This window comes from Pygocentrus nattereri, chromosome 2, assembly GCF_015220715.1.
Source record: "Pygocentrus nattereri isolate fPygNat1 chromosome 2, fPygNat1.pri, whole genome shotgun sequence".
Classification (NCBI taxonomy): Eukaryota; Metazoa; Chordata; class Actinopteri; order Characiformes; family Serrasalmidae; genus Pygocentrus; species Pygocentrus nattereri.
The window spans coordinates 35,473,746-35,500,954 of NC_051212.1; the positions used below are offsets into that span (position 1 = coordinate 35,473,746).

At 40.0% G+C, this 27,209-nt stretch overlaps 1 protein-coding gene across 1 annotated transcript in view; it reads left to right on the top strand.

Moving 5' to 3' along the window:
- Positions 1-27,209, top strand: part of plxdc2 (plexin domain containing 2) — a 193,715-nt gene that overhangs the window by 161,079 nt on the left and 5,427 nt on the right. The window contains exons 12-13 of the mRNA XM_037534926.1: positions 2,683-2,721; positions 25,328-25,488. Of these exons, the coding sequence (XP_037390823.1) occupies positions 2,683-2,721; positions 25,328-25,488 (200 nt within the window). The remainder of the gene's footprint in view (positions 1-2,682; positions 2,722-25,327; positions 25,489-27,209) is intronic.

Genomic DNA, 27,209 nt, shown 5'->3' on the forward strand with positions numbered 1-27,209 from the left:
GGGGCAGCCTCTCTATGAGTGGGTTGCAGAAGTCGCCTTTCTCAACAGTCGGTAAGAAGGCATTGTACCAGAGCTGTGTTAAATCCTTGCATTTTCATGAGCTGAAGGGGAGATGTGACTCCAAATGGATAGCCCATCTCTCTGTCCTTGTGGGCCTGCAGTCTTTATGGAGGCTCCTGTACAAATGCCCCTTGCCCAAATGTTCAAGAGACCTCCAGTGAAGAATCCTTCACTGTGCTGTACCTACGAATGGTTTTGAATGAGAATTGAACCCTGCTGTTCAACCATTTTGCATTTTCTGTAATAATCCCGATACTGTTTTCCATGCGTTTTCTGACTATCAAAGACTGATTCCTCTATTCAAGCTCCTGCACAGAGCCCTCCAAGGTCTGTTCACCCAGACGATGTTTATTTTTGGCTCAGCGTTCCAAATGTACTTTGGCTAATTTCTTAGTGGGACGATCAAAGTGGTGGAAGTGGACGATTTAAGAGCTTTAGTGGAATCACGCATTAGAGTTTAATTTGTTTTTCACCAAAGAACTCATAATATTTCCTGTTTTGAGAAAAAGTGGTGTGCTGGTCAAAGTGTATCTGTTAGTGATATGGGTGTGATATCATTCCATTGGTGAATCTTTGTGAATTTTCTTTGGGTATCCTCATTATTATTATTATTAATGTAACTACTAGCTCTTTTCTTTACTGTAACATGTGAAATCTCTTAATACATAATGCTTCTCTTACTGTCACTCTCTCTTTCTCTCTCATTCTCATTTTCTGTCTCTCAGTTCAGTTCAATTCTATTCAAGGTGCTTTATTAGCCTGACAAATAATGCTACATGGTCCTGTTTATCTCCTGCTCTCTTTCTCTTATCTCTCATATTCTTTTTTCTAAGTGTCTCAATCTTTTTATCTTTCTCTGTGTCTCTTATTCTCTCACTCTAATTCCCCTTCTTTCTTGTTATCTGACTTTCTGTCTCTGTTTTTCTGTCTCTTTTTCTCTCCTACTGTCTCTCTTTCTCTGTCTGTCTTATCTCATTCTTTCTCTCATTCTCTTTCTCTCTTTATCTTTGTCAATCCCACCTCTCTCTCTCTCTCTCTCACACACACACACACACACACACACACACACACACACACACCTTTGCTTTTATCCCTGGATCTCTCTCCAGTCACCTCAATGATAATCTGTTTCATCCATTTTACAAACTAAATCTTCTTACCACACACACACACACACACACACACACTGAGGAGGTTCTTATGATGCAAACTGCACACACATGCAGAATGTCTGAAGCAGGTAGAAGAAGAATGCAGGATGGAGTGAAATTGATTTTCAGTGAATAAACTCCACAAACACTCTTAACATACACTCATATATGCACGCTGCAGTGACTTCAGAATCTCTATAAAATCGACAGCGTGTGCGTACGTTAAGGCTGAATGATTCATCATTGTAATCTAAATAGTGAAAGACCATGATTTTCAAACTGCACACTTTCAGTTTTAATTACAGCTGCTGGAGTGACCTGCCAGGAAACTAGTTCACTAATAACAGAGCTTTATCTCACTTTCAATGCATCAGCATTATTTTTGCGCTGGCATCTTTTCACTGCTTCCTCTGGTATCTATGCCACTCTGCACTCAGACAGGTGTAGCGTCAGGTCTGTGGAACTGTACTGGAAGGGTGGAACACTGTTCTTCATGGCTTAAGCGTAGTCCAGCATGGAGCTACACATTGTTCAAGTGCACGGCTGAGAGTTATATACGCTGTATTTCCAAAAGTATTTGGTCTTCTGCCTTCACACACATATGAACTCAAGTGACATCCCATTCTTATTCCATAGGGTTTAATATGATGTTGGCCCATGCTATATATATTGCAGCTATAACAACTTCAACTCTTTTGTGAAGACTTTCCACAAGGTTTAGGAGTGTGTTTATGGAAATTTTTGACCATTCTTCCAGGAGCACATTTGTGAGGTCAGACAGTGATGTTGAATGAGAAGGCCTGGCTCGCAGTCTTCACTCTAATTCATCTCAAAGGTGTTCTGTCGGGTTGAGGTCAGGTGTCTGTGCAGGCCAGTCAAGTTCTTCCACACCAAATGGAAGCATGAAATTGTCCAAAATCTCTTGGTCTGCTGAAGCATTAAGAGTTCCTTTCACTGGAACTAAGGGGCCGAGCCCAAATCCTGAAAAACAACCAATATTTAGTAGCGAGGAAATTTCACTCCTGGACTTGTTACACAGGTGGCATCCTGTCACAGTACCATGCTGTAATTCGCTGAGCTCCTGAGGGCGACCCATTCTTTCACTATTCTTTTCACCATTCATGTTTGTAGAAGCAGTCTGCATGCCTAGGTTCTTGGTTTTATACACCTGTATACACTCACCTACTGCAGCCAGTAAAAGTCATCTGAATATATATATTCTCACCAAAATGCTCAATGATTTTGTGTGTGTGTGTGTGTGTGTTTGAGAGAGAGAGAGAGAGAGAGAGAGATGGGAGTGGGGCCTGTTCTTTCTCCTCTACTGATTAGTTTGTTGGGTAAAAGATATATAATAGTAACTGCTGAAATTTCATATTTTAACTCCTCTCTCTCACCCTCTCTCTCTCTCTCGCTCTCTCTCACCCTCTCTCTCTCTCTCTCTCTCTCTTTCTGTTCTTTTCTCCTCTCACAGATGACACCAAGATTGCTCTTCATCTCAAAGACAATGGAGGTAGGATCTCACCAATTTTAGCATCTGTAGTGTGTAAGCGTGTATGTGTTTGTGTGTTCATTCTGACATTTCTGCCACAAAACACCAGAAAAAGAAACAGCCCTGACCTCCTGATGCTCAGAGTCACAACACGAGTGTGTGTGTGTGTGTTGGAGGGTGAATTGCAGCTCCAATCCCTTTTCCATCTCCTTCTGAGGCACAGAGCCAGTTCATTTCCTCACACATTCCTTATCATACCTTCCCCCTCTCTCTCTCTCTCTCTCTCTCTCTCTCTCTATCTCTATCTTTTTTCAGTTTTTCTGTTCTTGTTTTCCCTCTTTCTCTATATTTTTTTTTCTACTGCTTTTGTTTCACTCTTTTCAGTTTGTCATCTCCCTCCCTCTTGTTTTCTCTCATTTCATCTTTCTCTCCACCTCCTCCATTCATCTCTCATCCATTTTTTCTGTCTTCCTCCTTTCTCATTCTCTCTTTCTGTCTGTCTTTTTTGCTTTGCCTCTGTTATCTCTCTTTCTGTCTCCCTCTCTGTCTCCTTCATATTTTTGCTTATCTCTCCCTTTCTCTCTCTCCTTTTTGTCTCCTCTCCTTTTTCTTCCCGATTTCTCTCTCTACTCTCCCATTTAGTCTTTCTCTCCACCTCCTTCTTGCACACTTTCCTTTGTCTCTCCTTTCTCTTTTTCTTTCCATCTCTCCCTCCCTATTATATATCCCTCTCTACCTCTCTCTCCCTCTGTTTTCTCTCTCTTTCTCTTTTTTCTCTCGGCCTACTGTTTGTCACTCTTTTCTTTCTCTCCCTACTTTCTCTCTCCCTCTCTCTCTTTTTCTCTCATCGTCCCCTTCTCTCCCTGCTCTTCTTCTCACTCTCTCTCTCTCTTGCTCTCTTTCTGTTGTTTCTGTGGAAGTGGGAGTGTGATGGAGCACGTGTGGTTTTGATTTGGAGGGTGCTCAGTGTTTCCTTCGCTGTGAAGCAGCAGGCTGGAAAGCAGGGGAACTTTTTATCTTTAAAACAGAACAATGCACCAGCGGCCAGATGAACAGCGCTGCCAAAATAAGCCTCGTCAATGTCTGATTCTCCACTAACCCAGATAATGGACAGATACTGGTTGCTCAAGTCATAAAGTTGGTTGTGGAGTCAAAGCTGATCTTAAAGGGCCACCCTCACCGACATTAACATTCTACACGTTTTTATCTTGCTTTCAGTCAACTCACATTCCTTTGGCTTTATCCTCTTCCTGTAAAGTAGCTACTGAGGGTCTCGCCATATAGGGGGACTTTTTTGAGAGTTTGTGCCAGCTTAAAAGGACAGTTCTCTGTTTTTTCACTTATGAATTCTTGTATTTTTTTGTTCGTCCTTTTGCATGCACTGCAGTGTTTTTGTGTTCATTGACTAGTCATACAGATATAGACTAATCAGCTTATACTACTCAATTCAGTGATAAATCCTCATTTACATTTTGAATGCACCTCTCCTTCTATAGCAAGCCATGCACCCTCTCAGCATTTGGTTTAATCATGCACAAATACACTAGACCAAGGCTGCCCAAGATGTAGCCCACAGACCATGGTTGGGCTGTGGGGAGGTTTGATTGGGTCCACCAGAAAAGTACCCTAATCCCACCCCCTTAAATACTGTGACAGTGAACCTGTTTTCATACTATATATTGATTTTTCTCTTTTAAAATTTGTTTTCTGGAAATATTTTAGCTTCAGAAGAGCAGAGTGATGTTATACAATAAAATGTAAAAATCCAGGAAACTGGATTCAGACCTCTGCTCTACTCCTACATCAGAGGTCAGTTTCCGACCAGCTCCTTTTGTCTAGATAGTTTGAGCCACTCTGAATCTAGCAATGACATTGACATGTAATAACTCATTGCTACCATTTTACTACCATGTCTGTGTCACTGCTGCATTGAGAAGGTTTCAGCACCCAAGTAATATCCGGTCAGCACGGGTCCTGTGCTCAGAAAGTGTCTAATGATGAAAGGGGGATAGAAGGGCTGATAAATTGTGCACCAACTCATGATTTACAGAAAGTCCATCTGTCACTGAGGAGCTCATAAAGTGGTCAGTGAGTTTTAATACAAGGCAGGGGTTCCACATAAAGGACATGGTCTGTATTTCTATGTCATAGTGTGATTTGTTTTTGTTCCTGCTTAGCACATTAGTTGTAATCATTGTTTATTGCTGTTAATGTCAGACCTTGAGCATTCAGAGGAGGCTGGAGAAACCATTTAATCCCAGGAGTAGTACTGCTGAGCCACAGTGTACGATTGAAGCCGTCTGTCATATTGGTGCTAGCAACTTATTTTAGATAAACGTCTTAAAAATGCAAACAGTTGACCGAAAATTTATCTGAGGTAGGCAGGAGGTGCAGGTAAAGGGCCCAGAAGTGGAAATGAGTCAACCTTTTCTTTGTGATTGCCACTCAGCTTTGACAGAACTCCTGGCTTTGGAGGCTTATGCTAGTTCCCATAGTGCACATTGTAATTAGAGGCAGCTTCATTTTGTGCTACACTAACAGTGCTGTTTGCCTCACTAGATCAGCTCTGCTGCAGAGGACTGACTGTTCTCACAAATCCCTTTAACCTTCAGTGCCATGTCCCTGTATGAGGAAGAACAGAGTCTGGAGAAATGTGTACAGGGAAAGTTGTAGTAAGGTAGAGTAATGCTATGTCTGCTTAGTGTAGGATCATGTCTACCCAGAACAAACAAATATGCAAAACAAATACTTCTCCAAGACACGGGTAACTCCTTACAATCACACTATTTTTACATCCATCCATCCATCCATTTTCTAAGCCGCTTCTCCGTCAGGGTCGTGGGGCTATTTTTACATACTAAGGCTTATTATTCAGGAACTACAGGGGCTTCTGTGCAAAATGATTGAACTATTCTTAGGTTATAGAAGTGTGTAGTAACTTTTGGGCCAGCCAGCGGGCCCTGGATTTTTGAGGTGTTAAGTCCTGTTTGAAATCAGAATGAAAGATTAGCCATTTTCCCTTCTGTCTGAAATTTTGGCAGACAACCCTCAGATTTTCTCACTTTAATAAAAAATAATAATAAAAATTTTCTCACATATGGATTAACTCTGTTGTGTCTTACTTGTCTCAACCCAGTCTTAACTGGATATCTGATTTCAATGGTGAAATCTCAAACTATACCACGAGCCCTTCGAGCTTCGAGTACAGCTCGGCGTGACCCGCCATCCTTCAAGGCGCTTGGAAGACAAGCGTCGAGAATGTTTTCCGTACTGGCACCCAGGTGGTGGAATGAACTCCCACTGGCTGTCCGTACAGCAGAGTCTCTTGCTGTCTTCAAACGTAGACTGAAGACACATCTCTTTACACAGCACTTAAATGAGCACTGAATTATAAGCTGCACTTAAATATATTTTATTGTACTGCACTGTGTATTGTAGTTTTTTGTATTGTATCTCTTTGTAATTGTATTGCATTGAATGGCACAGAGTTCTGTGTTTAACTCTGTTTCTTTTTCTCTTGGTGTCCGCAGTGATATTTTGTTTCTAGCAGTATCTGAGCTCAGGACTGTCTTTTCTCTAAGCTATTGGTAGCTGGCAAAGATACTTTCTCTAGATTGACAAAGCACTTCTTCGAAGTTGCTCTGGATAAGAGCGTCTGCTAAATGTTGTAAATGTAAATGTAAATGGATAATTTTCCCTAAGAAAAGTGTAAGACTATACAGTACTGGTTCAACTCGTCTCTACTCACCATTTTAGGGGCTCCGTTAGGCAAACCTGGCATCTCATCCTTTTTTAGTATCACCTCCATTGAGGTACCAAATGAGCAGAATAGAAGACAGTAGAAAAACTGCAGACTTCTGATTGATCTAAGAGAATCATCACTATCACCCTAAACACATATGCTAATGTTAGCGCAGGTTAGCATACACGCTTGCGTCACCATTTAAACAATCAGAATGGTCTCATCCTTTAAATTCTGATGCAGTATTTCCCAAACTCTGCTGATTTTTTTCTGCAGCCTTTTTGCAGCCGTCAGCCTCTTCTGAACAAAATTTTTCCTTCATGCTACAGCAGTTTCGTGTGGTATCGCTATGATAACCAGGGGGTGCTAAATCTGCAGGGGAAAAGGAAGTAGCTGATACCAAAAGAGTAGAATTGAGTGGAGTTGAGCCGTACCATGTGGTGGAAAAGCGCCATCATATAGCTCTGTTCTATATCCTTCCTCTACACTGAGATCTGCTTTATTTCTGAGACAGTCTTACGAAAAACACATTTCTTCTTCTGGCCAAGTAGGGCAACAGTTCTTTAAGGAACTAACTTTCATCAGCCTTTTCCATTGGTTTTGTTCCTCCTTTCCTTCTTATTCATCTGTCTGTCGTGTCCATCTCTCCATTCTCTAACCTTGAGAAGTGCAAGGAGCAGTATTCAGCACTAAAAAGATTAGCCACAGAGCTAAGCGTTAAGAGATGGCTGCCTAAAGAACGCTACCTCAGCCCCAATAAAGCTGCCATATGGGGCTGTTTTCCCTGCCACTGTAATAAAGCTGGACACGCAGGAGCATTCTCATCAGCATTATGAGATTGCATGCTGTGAGGAGGATTTGAAGAGACGAAGGCAAGGGGGTCAATAGCAGGGAACACTGAGCGGGAGATGCTAGCTTCTGGAGCCATTAAGCACAATTACAACAAACATGCTACAGCTCAATGCTAATTCTATTCATCTTAACATTATGAGAGGAGGTTCTGTAATGTAATTTTTAATTTTCTAATTTTATGTCATTTCTAATTTTATGCTCATTTCTAATCTTGTCTGTCCTTGTCCCAACGAATATCTCAGCATCTTCATCTCCGCCACCTCCAGCTCAGCCTCCTGTCTTTTAGACAGAGCCACAGTCTCCAAACCATACATCATAGCAGGACGCACTATTGTCTTGTAAACCTTCCCTTTCACTCCAGCTGCTATCCTTCTGTCACACATCAGCCCTGACACCCGTCTCCACCCACTCCATTCTGCCTACACCCTCTTCTTCACCTCTTTTCTACACTGTCCATTGCTCTGGATGGTTGACCCAAGATATTTGAGGTCATCCACCTTTGCGACCTCTACTCCTTGCATCTTCACCTTTCCACCTGCCTCCATCTCATTCACACAAATGAATTCCGTCTTGTCTCTACTAACCTTCATTCCTCTCCTCTCCAGTGCAAACCTCCACCTTTCCAGATTCTCTTCCACCTGCTCTCTACTCTCACCACAGATTACAATGTCATCTGCAAACATCATGGTCCATGAAGCCTCCTGCCTGACCTCATCTGTCAACCTTTCCATCACCATTGCAAACAAGAAGGGGCTCAAAGCTGATCCCTGATGTAACCCTACCTTCACCTTGAAACCATTTGTCACTCCAACTGCACACCTCACCACTGTCTCACTATCCTCATACATGTCCTGCACCACCCTAACATACTTTTCAGCTACACCTGACTTCCTCATACAGTACCACAGTTCCTGTCTTGGCACCCTATCATATGCCTTCTCTAGATCCACAAAGACACAATGCAGCTCCTTCTGACCTTCTCTGTACTTCTCTACCAACACTCTCAATGCAAAAATTGCATCTGTGGTACTCTTTCTGGGCATGAAACCAAACTGCTGCTCACTGATCTGGACCTCTCGCCTTAGCCTTGCTTCAACAACTCTTTCCCATACCTTCATGGTGTGGCTCATCAACTTTATACCTCTGTAGTTACTGCAGCTCTGTACATCACCCTTGTTCTTAAAAATGGGGACCAGTACACTGCTTCTCCACTCATCAGGCATCCTCTCACTCTCCAGGATTTTGTTAAACAACCTGGTTAAAAAGTCCACTGCCTTCTCTCCTAAACATCTCCATACCTCCACAGGTATGTCATCTGGACCAACTGCCTTTCCATTCATCCTTTTTAAAGCTGCCCTCACTTCCACCTTACTAATTCTCTGCACTTCCTGATCCACTATCTCTCCCCCCGTTGTCCTCCTCTCTCTCTCGTTTTCCTCATTCATTAGTTCTTCAAAGTACTCCTTCCATCTACTCAACACTCTCTGTTCACTCACTAGTACATTTCCCTCTCTATCCTTTATCAGCCTAACCTGCTGTACATCCTTTCCAGCTCTATCTCTCTGTTTAGCCAAACGATACAAGTCCTTTACTCCTTCTTTACTGTCCAGCCTCTCATACAGCTCATCATAGGCCTGATCCTTTACCTTTGCCACCATTCTTTTTGCTATGCGACTAGCCTCACAGTACTCCTGCCTACTTCCTTCATCTCTCTGGTTATCCCACTTTTTCTTAGCTGCCTTCTTCTTCTGAATACTCCCCTGGACTTCCTCAATCCACCACCAACTTTCCTTGTCTTCTTCGTCTCTGACCAGACGAAACACCCAACACATTCTTGCCAGATGATGGAGATGTACTGGTATTTCTAAATGGAAAACGTTCAGGGCCTACTATGATGTGCAGGAATTAAATATTACTTCAAAAATCTAAAAATTATTTTAATTTTAAATTAAATCAAATCACCTTTTAATAATTTTAAATTGCATTTTAAATGATCTTTTAATTATTTTAAGCTCATTTAAATATATTGTTTGTAGCTTTTAAATTGCATAAATAGTGTAGTAATACTTCTGTTTCATTTGGTTTGAATAAAAAGCAATACGATCTTAAAGGACTCAAAGGAAAATTGTCCAATCAGGATTGATTTTCTGTGGTGTTTTCTATAGATACAGCCATGCAAGCTCTTCCAATGGTTAGGTCTTTAGGAGCTGGACCGAGGACCTAATATGCTAGGTTAACTGCCAATATAATAAGAAACAGACAGAGGAATCAATCAATCAGGCTTTAACTTAGAACTGTTTGAATAAATTTCATGAGAAAAAATGTCACTCTAGCCTGTGGGCCAAAGTTCAAAGTTGGCCCGTGAATTCATCTGATTTGGCCCACCAGAAAGTATCCTAACTATGCCCTCTCACCCACTGAGAGAACAAACTTTTTCTTTTCTTCGTTTGTAATTGTCTTGGGCTTTTTGGCCCTTGGCTTGCCACAAGCAAACTTTGACTATCCAATGCAGCCTTGCTCTAGACCAGGGTTCTTAATACAAATTCAGTAAGGTCAAGTTAGAGAAAATATCCTCAAGTAAAGGTCCGGGAACATCATGATGTCAAACTTGCATCATAATTCAGTGCCATGTGCTGTTTACTAAAGTAGCCTACTCGACAACTGAATGTCAAATCAAATAAAGTACAATTCAGTAATATTTATATATTATTTTAAAAAAAGAAATATATATATATATATATATATATATATATATTATGTCATGTAAATTAACTTGGTCTGTGAGTTTCCTGGGCCACTAAAGCAGTAAAGGCTAGAAAAGACATGCCGATTAAAATAATACCACCCTATCAAAATTAAATAATTCTCCGTAGTTTATTGGTTATATGTCCAGGTCTACATAGGACAGCATCTGGGTCTGGACTCAGACAGCGGTCCGCCTATTAGTGACCTCTGCTCTAGAGCTTCTGGAAGTGCTGGACATGACAATGAATGTGAATGTGAGTACAAGCCTAACCAGCTTTCAGCAGCCTCAATTTTATGCCAGGATTCTTTGCTGAATGAGTCAGCTTTAAAACTTCAACATACAAGGTAAAACACATGTTAATGTCTGTTACAAGCATCAAATAAAAATATGGAATGTCATTTTCAAGCCTGAAATGTCTGAGTATAATTGAGAGAAATATTTACATGCAGCAGCATTAAGGCTAACATACTATTAGAAATCCCTCAGGGAAGCTAGAAATTAGCACGGCCACAAAATTTATATTTTTCTTGTTTATCAATTGTTGATATTCATTGCCCAAATGAAAGGCTGACCAATAATAGTCAATAGTTTCATTTTCCTTCACCTTCTCATGAGGTCTTTACTAAGATGTTAAAGCTTATATAGGCCAGTATTGTAAAAAAGAGGTATTGTTTTCTATAAACAGGTTTTATTACAGTGAGTTTATTTTGATGTAAACTACTATTACTAAGGAAGCTTTGGGATCAACCAATCACAGAAAGCTATTTAATGTCAAATTATTAGTGTAAGACTATCAGCACTGCAGATTCATTCTAGATTAAAATCATGGATATCGTCAGTAAGGACTCAAATTCCAGCTCCTCCCCTGGAAAACAAATTTAGCTCAAACAGGGCTTAACTTGAGGGCTTTTACTCTAGCTCTGAGCATAGTCTTCCATTATGTGCTCTGTTCACACTTGTGACAATGTTAGATATGCATTTTTGTCATAAACTACTACACAGATTCCAACAAGCTATCTGCAGGTCTGGAATGGCAGTTCCATAAAAAAGGACCTTTTCTAGTAAATTAAGGAAAGGTCTTGCATTTCCAGGCTGAATATGAAATTAACTTTAACTTCAGAAAGTCTTAGAAGAGTGTAACCTCAAAAAGAGGTCATGAGGCGTCCAAAGTTGGCTGAAAGCAAAAAAGTAGAGCTGATAAATTAATGTGCTTTTCTCTGTTCCAGCACAAAGGAAAAATGAGAATAAAGCAAATGCATTAATGTAATTGATCATGTACTCTTTTTTTGGTGTGCGTCCAAGTTTAGACATCTTAGGCAGTCTGGTGAGTCCTGGCAAAACAGGCTTATTTGAAATAATTGGATTGAGACAAATGATGGTGGTTATATAGGATTGTATTTATAATTCATCAAAGGGAATTTTCCAGAGTGGTTTGTCATGCTATTTGGATTAATTGGATTAAAACAAATGAACGTGTTTATAACTTATCGTAGCAACAATATGGAGTTGTCACGTTTGCTTGTGTTTGCTTGTGTTGTTGTAACGGGGAGTGAGGAGGCGGACTCATATGCGGCGATAAGCGTCGTTTATTATGGGCAAATCCAGGGTCATCGTCTAAACGGTCCAGGTTCATGTAGCCAACACGGATCGATCGGGGAACAGACATGACAAACCAGAATCAAACAAGCCCAACAGTACAAAGACCAATACATAGACCTGTTCAGAGACCAGCCAACACAAGGGGCAAACACAGGGCTTAAATACACAGAGTAAACAAGGGACAGGCGGGAAACAGGTGGAGACAATCAGGGGTGGAGTCATGAAACGAGGGGGCTGGACCAAAACAAATGCACATGGGCAAAACCAAAACAACACGAACACATGGACAGGACTGGGAGGGGCCAGTCATGACAGTTGCATTGCACAGTGCTGTCATTGTGTTGCCATTGTAGACATTTTGTCACGTCTCAGGCTGACTCAGACTGTGCGCCTGAACATACTGAACGGTTATCTAGATTTCCTATGATTGCATGTTATGACCCTTTTTCTTATTTATACCGACTTCGTCTTTAGTTTCACCCTCTTGTACTTTTGCTGGCAGTTTTTGGCTTTTTCCATGTTTAGACTTGGAACTGGTTCTGGAACTGGAAGGTTACGAATTCTGTCTATCCCTGGGATATTGTAAGCTTCGTATTTGCCTGTCCCTCCGCATTCATCTCTCCCCTGTCAATCGTTACACTTTTCTGTTGTAATGTGTCTCTTTTGAGGCACGTGTGGAGGACAGTTTAGGGAATTATCTGTTCCTAAAGCAGTCGCCAGGCAGTGAGATGCACTTCTACAGACAGTCATATTTGTCTTGACATACTGAGCATATCATTGTATGAGCCATTTCCAGCATTTTCCTGGTTACCCATAGAACTTCATATTTAATATTTCAATGTTTGCTATACTATTACACAATTAATTACATAGTGAATTACATCTACATTCAATTAACATTTTGAGGCCACACTTCTGACATTTTTCCATCTGTTTTGATGTGAAGATATGACAAAGGCTATGTTCAGACTACAAGTCTGAACTATTTACTGCTCAAATCTGATTATGCAGTTTGTTGTTTACCCTGGCTCTCATTCATCAAAGTTGCGTTCAATCATGAAATGAGCAAATTCCAATTTATAGACAGTTTTGTTGTTAATTAATTTCATCTTTGCCATATCTATGTCCTAAATTTCCTTCGGATCAATAAAGTATCTATCTATCTATCTATCTATCTATCTATCTATCTATCTATCTATCTATCTATCTATCTATGCGATCAAACTCGCATCTGGTAAGAGTGTGTGTGATAGTTTAACTAAGAGAGTGAAACATAGGGTTGGCCATGACCTGTGGTGAGAAAGTGCTCTTTATTGACATCCCAAAGGAAAATGCACATACAAAACATCAAACTCGCGATGAAGGCCACCTCTAGCCACACGCTTCACTCTGATAGTGACCCCCCCACACACAAAACACCCACACAATAACCCCACTTCTCGACACAGATTGGCACACTAACACATACACATACCTTTTAACTGACAATGACATCCATCCATCCATCCATCCATTATCTTCCGCTTGTCCGGGGTTCGGGTCGCGGGGGCAGCATCCTAAGCAATGAAGCCCAGACCTCCCTTTCCCCAGCCACTTCCACCAGCTCTCCAAGGGGGATTCCGAGGCGCTCCCAGGCCAGCTGGGCGATATAGTCGCGCCAGCGTGTCCTGGGTCTTCCTCGGGGTCTCCTCCCAGGTGGACTCGCCTGTGACACCTCCCGAGGGAGGCGTCCAGGAGGCATCCTAACCAGATGCCCGAACCACCTCAGCTGGCTCCTCTCGACGTGAAGAAGCAGCGGCTCTACTCCGAGTCCTTCCCGGATGACTGAACTTCTCACCCTATCTCTAAGGGAGAGACTGACAATGACATCTAAACAACAGACATCTAAACAACATTTTTTTAAAGTAACATATAATGGCACTGAATTTGATGAGCTCAGGAGGTGTGGCCATGCAATCGGCCACGCAAAGGCTCATGGTAGGTGCAGGCTTTACTAATAATGGACTAAATGTTGTTTACTGACAATGACATCTAAACAACATTTAGTCCATTATTAGTAAAGCCTGCACCTACCATGAGCCTTTGCGTGGCCGATTGCATGGCCACACCTCCTGAGCTCATCAAATTCAGTGCCATTATATGTTACTTTAAAAAAATAACCACACTGCACAATCACATCATTATACCATCTTAAATCCAAAGATCCATCCATCCATTTTCTAAGCCGCTTCTCCGTCAGGGTCGCGGGGGGATCCAAAGATATTTTGTTTATTTCACATTTTATTCTTTTCTTTATTCTTTATTCTTTCCTTCATGGTCATTTTAACACTATGAAGTGTGTTCAGTAGGGGGAGCAGTGCATTCACTCCGCCTTTAAAAAGAGCCATTGGCTCACGAGCTGCTGAACGCTGTTGTTTTATTGGTTTCCTACTGAAACGTTATAGTGAATTAGAGCCTGCCTTATGTAAATGATATGCAGATGAGGTGCTGGTAGACTGGCACTTGATTTTATGCTAATCTCTGCTTGGTTTCATGTCATATAAAGGTTTCACAAAGGCAGTCAAATTTGCATGCTTTATGCAACTTTGATGAATAAAGGCCAATATATTTTTAATGTGGTCAATATCTGACAATCTACACAGATCAGATCCTGACCTGATCCATGTAAATATATCTTTCCTGACCCCATATACTTTTCTTTACAATTAAGAGACCCTTTTCATGCAAAAATGAGACTTCAAAATGAGCTTTGAACTTGAAGGTACAAAGAGCAGACACCAAACCAACCACTTTGAACAAAGTTTACAGAAAAAAAAATGAAAGTTTCTGTTTTAATTATGGAATTTGACCAGAGAAATGAAGCTCCGTTTCTTTCGTTTACCTGCTTTGAAGAAGAATGCTAGCAATGGGAAGCAAACTCACACAGATCAGGTGTCTTTACTGGCTAAAGACATTTGATCTGTACGAAGCCCCTTTAAGTCTTTTGATTCTTTTTTTTCCAAATATCCTTGAAGTAAACCTGATTTTGAAAAACTGTTTGACTTCCCTCAGTGGCCATGCTCAGAGCTAAAGAAAAAGCCCTTTTTGAGCTGGATTAGTTTTTTCCAGGGGAGGAACTGTAATTTAAGTGATTACTACAGAGATCCATGATTTTAATCCAGTATTTATCTGCAGTGTACAGAAGTCTCACAGTAATAATTCCTTGTTGAATTGCTTTCTGTGATTGCCTGAAACTGGAGCTTCCTCAGTAATAGTCATCTGCTTCTCACTGAACTCACTATAATAACAAGACCCATTTATAGACAACAAGACCTCTTTTTGACAGCCAGAAGAGCAAAACCTGACACAGTTCTTTTGTCCTCAATACAGGCACAATATAAGATTAACATTTTTGGTGAAGGCCTCATTAGTAGGTGAAGGAAAATGAAGTATTTGTATCAATTGAAACATGAGAAAATGCTGTGGCGAGCCGTGGCTATTAGAGCTAGGCCTTCAGCTTGGGCCAGTGACTTCAAGACAAGGAAAAAACTATTTTCAAATTAAGGTCAAGACTGAGTTGGTTTGACTTAAACATCCAACAAATTGACCCAACTCTTCAGATAAAGGCTGCAGTGCTGCATGTTAAATGCGTATCAGATTTCAGCACCTCATAAGAAAGAGGCCCAAGAAAATGTGGGGATTTTTTTCAGCAGAAACAAATCTGAATTACATGTGAAGAAAAAGACTGGATTTGGGCCACTTTTACCTGCAGTGTGAAAGTAGCTGAAACGAAAAAGTAAAGATGTTTTTCTTTTTGTAAAATAAGACAGGTGATGTACATGTGATAATAATGCACCATCAAATGCAAAATCACCTTTAAGGGTTAACTGAACATTGCAAGCTGAGTTTAGATTGTTCTAAGCCACAATAATACCTACAGGTTAGCTTTGGCTAAACCGTGTGGCAAATAGAACTAAACCACCCATGAACTGCAATTATGGGTCATTGTGAATGCAAAGCTTAGCAAATCATGCTGTGAATCAGTAGAGTTTCAGAGGTTGTGTTTGACAGAAAGGGTTAGTATTGTTTAGAAGTTGTTTAGAAGCATTTTGATGTGTGGGTGGATGTATTATAGACTTGTATTTAGCTCTTTATGGAGACCAAATGTTTTCATCTGGCTGTTCCCCACAAGGACAGTGGTTATGTACATCTATAAATGTATGAGTTTTATTCTGGGGTTTATGGCTTAGTCAGTGGCCATTGCTCAGTTGAAGCTGGTCAAGATGTAACACAGTAATTAGCTGCACTCATACAGGTATTCAATTGAAATACCCCACCAAGACAGGAATACAAACTGATAAAGTGCTGCTTCTGTGGTTGTGTTTCACAGAAGCTTTTGTTGCTTCTTGAGGAGCAGTGTGTGTGTGTGTGTGTGCATAATAAAGAAACAGATCCTTCAGGAAGCTCCAGGCCTTGCCCTGATCACTGCTACAGCTGTGTAGAGGTCAGACAGATACTGCAGGTCTCTCTCTCTCTCTCTCTCTCTCTCTCTCTCTCCCTCTCTCCCCCTCTCTCTCTCTATCTCTCTCGCATTCTCTCCCTCTCTTGCTGTGTGTCTCTCTCTCTCAGTGTTTTTCTCCTGAGCAGATGGCTGTGCTGCTTTCCAGAGAGCAGGGAACAGGCTCTTCTGCAGGAAGTTGTGTCCTAGTTCCACTTTCTTGGCATTCTGTTTATGTTCTCATGAGAAATGCTGTGGCTCAATCGATCTGGCGTGGACGTGTGTCTGGAAACTTGTTTTAAAAACTTCTGTCTAACTCACTTAACCTCTTTCATTCCACTCTCCACGTTAGCTGCTCATGTAGAGGACTTTGCTGTTTGTTAACTTGTTTGTCTCATGGCACTAGTATTTTTAGCAGCAGATGTGTTGTATATAGTCAGTTAGCAATTATTTCAATCCAGAGATGTATATATACCATACTGTACAGGTTTAGGGTCAGAAGGCCTATTCATGTGAAAAGATTCATAGCTTGAATGACTGTAACCACTGTGCACTGACTTTTACAAATTTCTGCTAATTTTACTAATTAAAATTTAAATCGTCAGAGTCAGAGTGGTTTGGTGTGAAATGCTGCATTCTAGAGAAATGTACTGAGTCAGAATTGTTTACAGTTCTGGAGAAGGACATCTGAAGAGTTCAGTGTCTAAAAGCTACCACAAAGAAAGCTAGAAAGCTAGATTATGAAATTGTCATGAAAAATGCTGTTTTACCAGCAAGGTTTTATTTGGATTTCTACACCATTTTGTCTCTATTTAATAATAATAATAAAATAGGTTTTATTTATATAGTATATACAGTATATAGTATATAATGAACAAAAAAAGAGACAGCCATTCAGCATAAAAGGGACCAAGAGCACATCTATTAGGAAACACATGATAGAGGGAAAGGCACATATAAATATAACATGAATTGGCTACACCATTAAAAATATGGTTCTTCAAGGGTTCTTTAGTAAAGACATTGAGTTCTATATAGAACCATGATCATTTTGCTTTGTTAAATGGTTCTTCATATTTATATATTGTTCTATATAGAATCTTTTTGAAAGATATTCTGTATAGTACCAAAAGGGTCCTTTTGGTTACAAGCTTAACATTGTAACAATAGCAGAACACTTTTTTTGGTGCTGTATAGAAATATTTTCAACAAGGTTCTATATAGAATCATATCCAGCACATTCTCCATCAATCTGAAGAACCATTTGACCGTGCTAAGGACCATTTAAGAATGTAAATGAAATAAGTTTTTGAAAAATCAGTTGAATTCCTCTTAAAGTCAAAATGTGATATTTTTGCATTTTGATGCATAAAGGAGAGAATGAAACAGCCGATGAGTTAACTGAGATAATTTATTCTGTGTGTGTGTGTGTGTGTGTGTGTGCGTGTGTGTGTGTGTGCGTGTGTGTGTGTGTGTAAGAGCTTTCAGAGCAAGTTAATCCAGCCATTACACACTCACACACAAACACACACAGAAACACTGATGTGATTAATCGTGTACATCTAAAATACCTCAACTTCTCTCTCTCTTTGTCTCTTTCTCTCTCTCTCGTTCTCTTTCTCCCTCTCTCTCTCTCTCCCTGAATAAAAGTCTGTCTGATTCCATTAGCTTTTTTTAGAGGTCAGTTAGCTCTTCTGTGCTCTAAAGGAATGAAAGGTTTTATTTGTGAGAGAGGTTAACAGCTACTGCTAATGCACGTCTGCATGTCAACACCAGACCCTAAGCCCTAAAATTTGGCTCTCTAAAAAGCCCTCTTTATTTCTATGTGTTAAAAGCACATACTGCAAAAGTGGTTGAAAAAGCTGAAAGGTTTGTGTGCTGATGTATGCTGACCAGGGACGCGGGAAGGCATTTTGAGTTGAGGGTGCAAAAATGTTAGGAAGCATGTATGCAACATGCACAGTGACATCATGCAATGAGTATAACTCTCTCTCATTCTTCTTCAACTTTATACAAGTGAGCTGAGTGGTGACCAGTCAGAATGTTAATATGTGGCATGGAAACTCATGTCTCATCACACTGTAACGTGGAGGCTGGCAAGGTAGACAAGGAGGCATGGTACAAGTGTGAGCGTCTTTTATTAAAGTTCTTACATGGATTTTCCAGATAATAGGCAGGCAGGAAAATGGGTACAGGGATCCACTGAAAATTAGAAAACACTATGAATTAAGAAAAAGAAAGAAAAGCTACAGTCATGCAGGGAAAACACAAGCAGGGAAACATGAACTTCATGAACGCAAACCTCAAATCAACAGTGCTGGCTGAGGAACAAAGGGGTGTATATACAAACCTTGGAGCCAAGGAACACGTGAGATCACTAAAAAAGGGCGGGGCAAGGAACTAAGAACAGGTGAGGACAAATGAGGCTAAAACCAAAACAAAAGCGCATGGCTGATGTAAACAAAAGCACATGGAAAAAGAAAAAAATAGACAAGGGTGGAAACCAACATAGGGGCAGAAACATTAGGAAAACCCTGACCCGCACACTGAGATTCAAGCACTCAGAGTCCCATTTGAGTGGGAGATACAGCCTAAATGTTAGTAAAAACACAGATATTATAATGCTAGATTATTTAGAAGTTTAAAATACAATATTGTTCTCTCTTTGCAGTTCAAACAGGCTGTTTTGGTGACCTCCTAAGCATATAGCATTTAACGAGGTTAGCAGTTAAAGAGATGGGAAATCAGAGCCGGGAAGAACCTCAGTACAACAATCACTTGTCTCTTCCTACTCAGATATCCTGGTGTCTTTTCAGTGTCATTTAGCTGGAATCAAGCCCGGGCTGTGTAGCACATTTGGTCTGTAGCTTAGTCAAAATGCTACAGTCTTAAACACAACACAGCATGTTCAATTTCAGCTTTCACTCTAATACAAGTCATTTGACTCTGCACTCTCTGAGATCTTCTAAACAGGCATCATTTCAGCATCAGCTAGCTAGAATCCAGCCCGGGCTGGCACGTTTTGGCCTGATAATTATGCCCTCGTTACCTTAGCCAAAATACTACACTCCCAAACACCACAGAACAGGTTTGTTTCCAGCTTTAGGTCACTCCTGCATCAGGCACTCAACTGGTTTTGCTCACCCAGACATTAGTTTTTATCATTTGCACTTGTTTCAGCAGAGAATTACTTAGACTCAAACATGTACTGTAGTGTGTGGCACTGTTTGAGTCTTTAGCCTGCTTGCTAAGCTAAACATGAAGTTAGCCAAAGATCTAAACACCAAGGAAAAGTTAGAATTTTAACTCTGTCCCTTCAGCACCAGTTGCTCAACATGATCCAATTTCCCCCATCTACTCTCAAATGTGGTTTGGGCTTGTTTACATCTTGCATGTATGTTGTTGAACAGGACACAAAACACATGTTAATGCAAGTTCTAAACAGGCTCAGTGTGAAGCTAAAATGTCTCCCCGACAGCAATGTGGGAAGGACAGGCTAAACAACCACATCATCACAATAAAGACGAGTGCAGCTACATAACTTCCTTCTTTGCATGTTTACAAGTTGCATTAGCTGTCCATGTGATCTAAATATTCAGCTCATACATTTACATCAACGAGGACTCATGGCACATTTTTCTTTGACAGCAAACACTGAGACTGATGTTGTAAATGTGCGTGCTGCCCTTCCTCCGGTCATGGATATGCATTTGAGACACATGACCACATTAAACCTAGATTTAAGCAGCCATACATCTCACCATCCACTTGTGATCACATGTTAATACCAGCTATAAACAGTGTCTCTGACACTCTAGACGTCCTCAGCCCTGTGACAGGCCAAGTAGGCTAGTCATTACTCTAACAGCTCGTGTATGGCTGCAGGTGAGAGCGCTGTAGTGAGAAGAGGGTGGTGAATGGGGTCGAGTGTGAAACAGAATGAGGTGAGTGAAAGATGAAAAGCGTGGAGCACAGAGCTGAGGGAATAATCAGACATCATTAACAAAGCAATTCTGCTCCCAACCTGAGCACTGTATAATTTATCCCAATAAATAAATCATTAGCATGTGTGTGTGTGCTGTTTTCCTGTTTCATATCACACACATGCACACCCATCCTCAGGAGAGGAGAGGAGAGCAGGGGAAAATAAGCATGCTGATGATGAGTGTGGAGAAGAGGAAGGAGTTAATCATGTGCTCATAGAGAGACTGAAGGGGGCTTTTTGTGTCTTTGTGTGTGGTGATTACTTACTGTTCACTTGATATTTCAATGTTACTTTTATCTGTAATGGAACAGTGGAACAGTAGTGTGGCAGGTATGTCTTGTGTTGTTTTATGTGTTGTTATGTTTGAACGCATCTGTTCAAAATACATGTTTTTGTTGATTTGTGATATATATTATGAAAATAAAGCTATATTGGAGCTGGATTAGTTTTAGCTGGGGAGATGCTGTAGTTTGGGTGGTCTGTTGTTTATACAAGTCTGCTAAGTAGTACTTCAGGAGCAAATTGCCTTGTATAATTTGCCTTGAAGCTCCCTCAGTAATATTAGTCCTGTTTGAATCCACATCACAGCAAAGTGATAACAAGGCCAGGTAATAGAAAGCTGCACCTCCATTTTTTTCTCTTTTTTTTGCTTTTTTATGACCTGAAGAGGATAACTACTATAATGGAGCTTGATTTGACCCAAATTATTAATCCTCGAGTTCATGAGTAGACGACTGAAGTCCACAGTGTTTTTGGTAATGGCTGAATTACAAGGTAAATGAAAGTACCTCGTACTAGGCAATGAGTTTTCTGTCTTATTATGTGGCTTTTGAATTGAATTGAATGAACCCACTTTTCCCGTCTTACACTCTTAAAAATTATGGCTCTTCAAGTGTTCTGTGGTAAAGACAGGGTTTCTGTATAGAACCATGAATATTTGGTGGACCCTAAAAACCTAAAGGTGTTTTTGAATGTTTAATGGTTCTTCAGATTAATGGGGAATGTGCTGTAGATGCTTCTATATAGCACCAAAAAGAGTTCTTCTAATGTTTGATGTCAAGCTTGTAACAGTAGAACAACCCTTTTTGGTGCTATATAGAACCATCTACAGCCCATTTCCATCAATCTGAAGAATGCTTTCATGCTGCAAAGAACCCATTAGCAATGCAAAGGAATCTTTACAGATTCTCATTTGGTACACATTCATCTGAATACATGATCACATTCCAGAGACAAATCTGAGCACATGAGCTGAATCAGAGCGAGAGGCAAATGTAGGTGTGCTGTTGAACTGGTGTTGAAGGTGAGAGAAATACACACTGACACACACACACACACACACGCACACATGCTCTGCTTCTGTCTCCAAGCCTCTCGCTCACAACACATCCACCTTTATCTTCACCAGACACAGCTCTGTGTGTGGTGTTAGCAGTGCTGCTCAGTCCCATGTGTGTGTGTGTGAGAGACAGAAGACCAGAGGAGAAGAGGAAAGAGAGAATGTGAGAGACAATGAGAGAAAGAGAGTGGGAGGGAGAGAGATAGAATGAGAAGGTGAGGGTAGGAGAGAATGAGTCAGGGGAAAAGACTGAGAGAGAGAGTGAGAATGAGAGAGATAGGGAGAGTGGGAGAGTGGGAGAGAGAAAGAGAGGATGAGAGCGAGGGAGAGAGATATTCAGATTAGATAGGCAGAGAAAAATATTGAGAGAGAGATAGAGAGAATGAGTGAATGAGGAAGAGAGCGATAGAATGAGATTAGATAGGCAGAGAGAGAGAGAGAGAGAGAGAGAGAATGAGAGGAATATATGTAGCGAGTGTTGTTAACCTCAGGTTAGGTTTGCCACTCAAGCCCAGCAGTGGCTCTTTTTGAGCACAAACACAGCACAATGTGTGTGTGTGTGTGTGTGTGTGTGTGTGTGTGTGTGTGTGTGTGTGTGTGTGGGTGTGTGTGTAAACGCTAGGCTGGAGCGATTCTAATCTCCCCCCGCGAGCTGTTCATGCTGAGCGGCTGCTGAATGCAGGATGTTCTGTCAGTGAAAAGGGAACGCTTTATAGCAGTTGTGCTCCAGAGTCAACACTAGGCCAACTATTCTGACTGCTGTTCATTTAAAGAGATCAGTCAACATGTTGCAGCAGAACCTGAACATCATTTACATTTATTCAGTCTGATAACAAACCACCAATACAAGCTGTTATACTGTGACTTTGTGACTGTGTTCCTCACAGTGTTTTATAAATGCAGTGCTTCAAAAGAATAGTTTAAAAAATCAGTCAAACGGTTTACCCTTAGACGCAAAACATAGTGGATGAGCCAGGAAGTTTATACCCTACACCCTTAACAAAGATGGTTCTTCAGGGGTTCTTCAGAACAAACAGTGGTTCTATATAGAACCATGAACACCAAGAACCATTTGCATGCTTAAAGTGTTCTTCAGATTAATGGAGAGAATGTGTTGTATATGATTCTATATATATATGTAAGTGGTTCTTTGAGTGTTTGTTGTTCTATATAAAATCATTGTCTTTACTAAAGAACCCTTGAAGAACCGTCTTTTTAAAGAGTACCAGTAGGGCAGTTGTGCAAACTGTAAGCCTAAATCTAGGCCTGCATCTTTAAGCCAATGATTAATTGGTATATAAATGATTGTAATTAACAACTAAATTGTCCTTCTTTGTTGTTCACTGTGTACAACCATTAGAAAACAGGCCTAAAGTGTCCAAAGCTACTTAAGTGATAAGCTTCCTAGCTGTCTACACTAGTAGCTTCTAACTTGGATTGACCCAGCTGATGGAAATGCACCCAGTTCATGTTCTGTTTGATTTCAATGATTCATTGATGTCACTGTATGACACACTGTTATCTATAAAAATGTGTTAGATAGCTAAAAAACAATAGTCATCTTGAAGCCGGAATTTTCTCTGTATGTCCATTTTCATCAGTATATCATACAGTGTCAGAAACTATGAAAGTGAGTCTATTCATGACTTCTGAACTTGACACAATAGTGATGTACATAAACAGGTTGCACAGCGCTAATTAGTGGCTAATAGCTTCCATTACCTGTTGGCTACATCAGCATCATAGCTTCAGAGGAGGCACATTTCAGACTGGACGCAGGATTTTTGTAACTTATCACATTCAGACTTTTTAGAAGGCTGTTTTAACTCAAGTCTACAGAAAAGAGATAAACTGCAGCAGTAACACTGAATGGGAATTGCAGCTTCCTTTAACTTCGGGAATCTTTCTTTGGCTTGTGGTTTTTATCACTGACGTCTGTCACACATATTAGTGGTGATATGACGCAGATGTTGAGAGCTAAAGCATTCATAGTTTTCATTTTTCGATTATTGGACTTAATAGTTATTATCAGCTAAAATCTGCATTCCTCTTCTTCTATTTTTAAGCAGTAGTTTGTGAATGGCTGGGTCTCATTTGGTGTATAAATGCTGTAAATCAATGTTGGCAAGGTCATTGGTGCTAGAGAAGCTTGCCAGCAGTGTCCTTAAAGACATAACAAATCAAGCTATACAACCTTAACCTTTCACCATCAGTCAGTCTCCATCCATGAGGCAGACCATGCAATAGCTCTGCTGAGAAATGGTCACAGAGATAGAGATCCACACAATATTTCTGCTGAGAAATGGACAGAGAATACAGATGGCTAAACACTGCCCCCTTCTGTTTGCAGGCCGTGTCCTGCATATTTGGTGTTTTCTCTGCTTTAACACGCCTGATCCTCTAATCAGCTCAATAATAAGCCCTTCCAGAGATGAAGTGTGTGTGTTGTAGTAGACTAAAATGTGCTCATTCCAGAACCAGCATAGAGAACCACTGGCATAATGTATAGAGCATACTGCTTTAACCCTGTAGGGAGGTATTACTTTAGCTTTGCCATATTATTCAAATGGAATTATGTAATAAAATATTTACCCCTTAAAATCGTAGCCTTATTAAATCCTAAGGCTTATTATTCAGTAACTACATGGACTGCAATGCAAGCTAGCTGAATTATTCTTAAGTTATAGGAGAATATAGCTGACAGTTACACCCAACAGCAATGCCTGGCCATTTGAGACGTTATTTACATTGAGTTCTACACAATAAATTACAGTTAGACTAATTTTATATGTTGTATCAACAGGTTCCAGTCTGCACTTCAGACTTTTTCCATTTTATTTCAATGTCAAAAAGTGACAAAACAAGCAAAAATGTAAAGAAACTCTTTTCACTTTAACTTTTCATAAAATTCAAATCAAATAATAAACTCCTCTATAGTCTCAGTAAGATGTTTAAGCTTATTTCAATGAGCTGCAAGTGAGAAATAATGAACATTAATATTAATTACACTATGATTCTTTCATTGCTGATAACAACTGCAACTTGTAAGGATTAAATAGCTTGATGTCCATTTAAATCATAATAAATGTAAGTATGAGAATAATGGAGTTTCTTATTGCATAGATGAGTGAAAACTGTGTAACAGGTCATAAGCCGTCATTTAATGAGCGAGAGAAATGTACAACCCCAATTCAAATGAAGTTGGGACGTTGTGTAAAACAAATAAAAACAGAATACGATGATTTGCAAATCCTTTTCAACCTATATTCAACTGAATATGCTACAAAGACAAGATATTTAATGTTCAAACAGATAAACTTTATTGTTTTTTGCAAATATTCACTCATTTTGAATTTGATACCTGCAACACGTATTTATGTTTTACACAACGTCCCAACTTAATTGGAATTGGGGTTGTACATAGCCTATGTGTGAGTGAGAGCTGTAATTTATATGATTTTTAAGCACTAAATTTCATGTCAGAAGTGAATGTGGATTATTGGTGAGTGATGTGTCACAATATTAACTGTCTCTAACTTCTGATATGTTGGAAAAGGCAAAAAGAAGCCAGAAATACCAGACAGTATTCAAAATACTATCAATAACTTTTTTACTTAACATTTCTCATACTGTGCTGTGCTACATACAGTTACACAGGGCCCATTATGCTCTTTTTACAACAAAACATGCAGCTGGTCAGTGTTCTTTAAGTACTAATGATATTCACAATATGTTCAGTAAAGTGTGTTGTGTCATATTGTGACATATCTGACATACAGTGTACGTCATGATAACAATAAATATTGACAGATTGGCCACCCCTAATATGAATTTGTATACAATTCTGTGATCTCAACTGTTTATATGTGTGTGTGTGTATCTTCCAGCTGCGGCAGCAGAGAGTACAGCAGAGCGTGACACACACCCTCTTCACACAGGCCTGATTCTGGGAATGCTGCTGCTGATGCTGGTGATGATGGCTGTTGTCCTGGTGACCGTCTACATTTACCACCATCCCAGCTCCGCCGCCGGCATCTTCTTCATTGAGGTGTGTGTGTTGGGGTGGAGAAATAATAGAACAAAAGATTGAGGGGGTTTGTGAGATGAAAGAAGACAACAGATGAATATAGATAGCCTTACTTAATACAGTGTGTACACGTTATACAGATATTAATGATCATGTATTGAATTCATTAACCTATTGACTGTTAATCAGTTAATCAACTAACTGAACCATTATGCCTTCTGTCATTTCTCCGTGTGGTCTGTTCACCCTCCTGAGCCGATCTACCTTAAGTGAAAGACGGTGTTTAATTCGCTAAAATTACACACATGCTTACCTTACAATACAAATTTCTCAGTTAAAATAGATATTTAATCTTTAATCATTGCTAAGAAAGTGTGTGCCAACATGCTGCTATTAAGAAAAATATCGTGGGAGTCCACTATGTCTTTTGTTAGTCTCATTGGCTCATATCGTAACCTATTGACAGGTTATTGGCTGCTCCTCCCGCAGCTCCGCCTCTGTGAAGTGGAGGGGAACGATTTTGCTCAGAGCAAGGAGTGGCTTTAGAAAGCTAAAGCATCAGTGTTTCTCTCTCTCTCTCTCTAAGATCACTCTGATACTGCACCATCCCACATGCATAACACTCACTAAATTCTTTAACTCATTTACAAATTTGCTGCAGTTTAAACTCCTGTTTGATTCATTTGATTGTGGGGGGGTATTTGAGCAAGTAATCCATTACAAATGCTTAATTATGTCTCTTAAACTAATGGGATTACTTAATACATCCTATAAGGAAAAGTCTCACTACTCATTATTTTACGTCTACATAACAAAATCGTGAGTGGAATGGAAAGTGCATGAGACTCATTTCAGGACTATATTTAGAAATAAACAGCCAATCACAATAAATACCATTTTAAAGCCCTGGCTTTTAACAAGACTAGGTCTTTCCTGATTGATTAAAGCATAGCTAGCATAGCTACATGCTAATGACTACAAGCTGTGGTTTAAATTACTGTCTTAAGTATTGTAACAATCAATGCGCACTTGTGCACACAAAATTAAAAACCTCACCCCATCCATATGATATATATATATATATATATATATATATAATTATGTATAATGATGGCTCCAGTTGGCCACCGTGGATGTTACATGCAAATTACATAGAACAGCCAACTTCACAATGGAGGGCTGTCATGTATTAAATAAGCTGTCATTACACTGAGAGGCTATCATTGCTGTGGCTAAACAGGACCTAGTGATATAACCTAAATTAGATGATGTCAAGGTGCACCAGCCGAGCTACAGGTAGTGCCGGCTGGTGCTGGTAAAAGTAATGTGCTCTGTGCATATGTGGCAGTAGTGCACATGAACAGCGCAGGGGATGCAGATCAGGTACCGACAATATAATTGCAACAAGTGATTTCTTCCTTTATGGGACATTTTATGGGGCCGGTAGTGATTGCAGTCTGTCATAATTATAGCATATATCAAATAAACACTGCAAATAAGTAAACACTCATTAAAACATCCATGTCAGAATTTTTTATGATCAACATGATTGACATTTTTGACAGATTGTTGCTGCTCAGCTTACGTTGAACTTTCTGTGTGGTTCAGTATAATAACATGAGAATCTCTTTAAAGCCTGTGTGGCTGTTCATAATTCACACTGACTTTATCCCTCAGTATATGTGGTCCGTGATGATAATTCTTCACATCTCCTATATACGTACATTCACATCTCATATGAA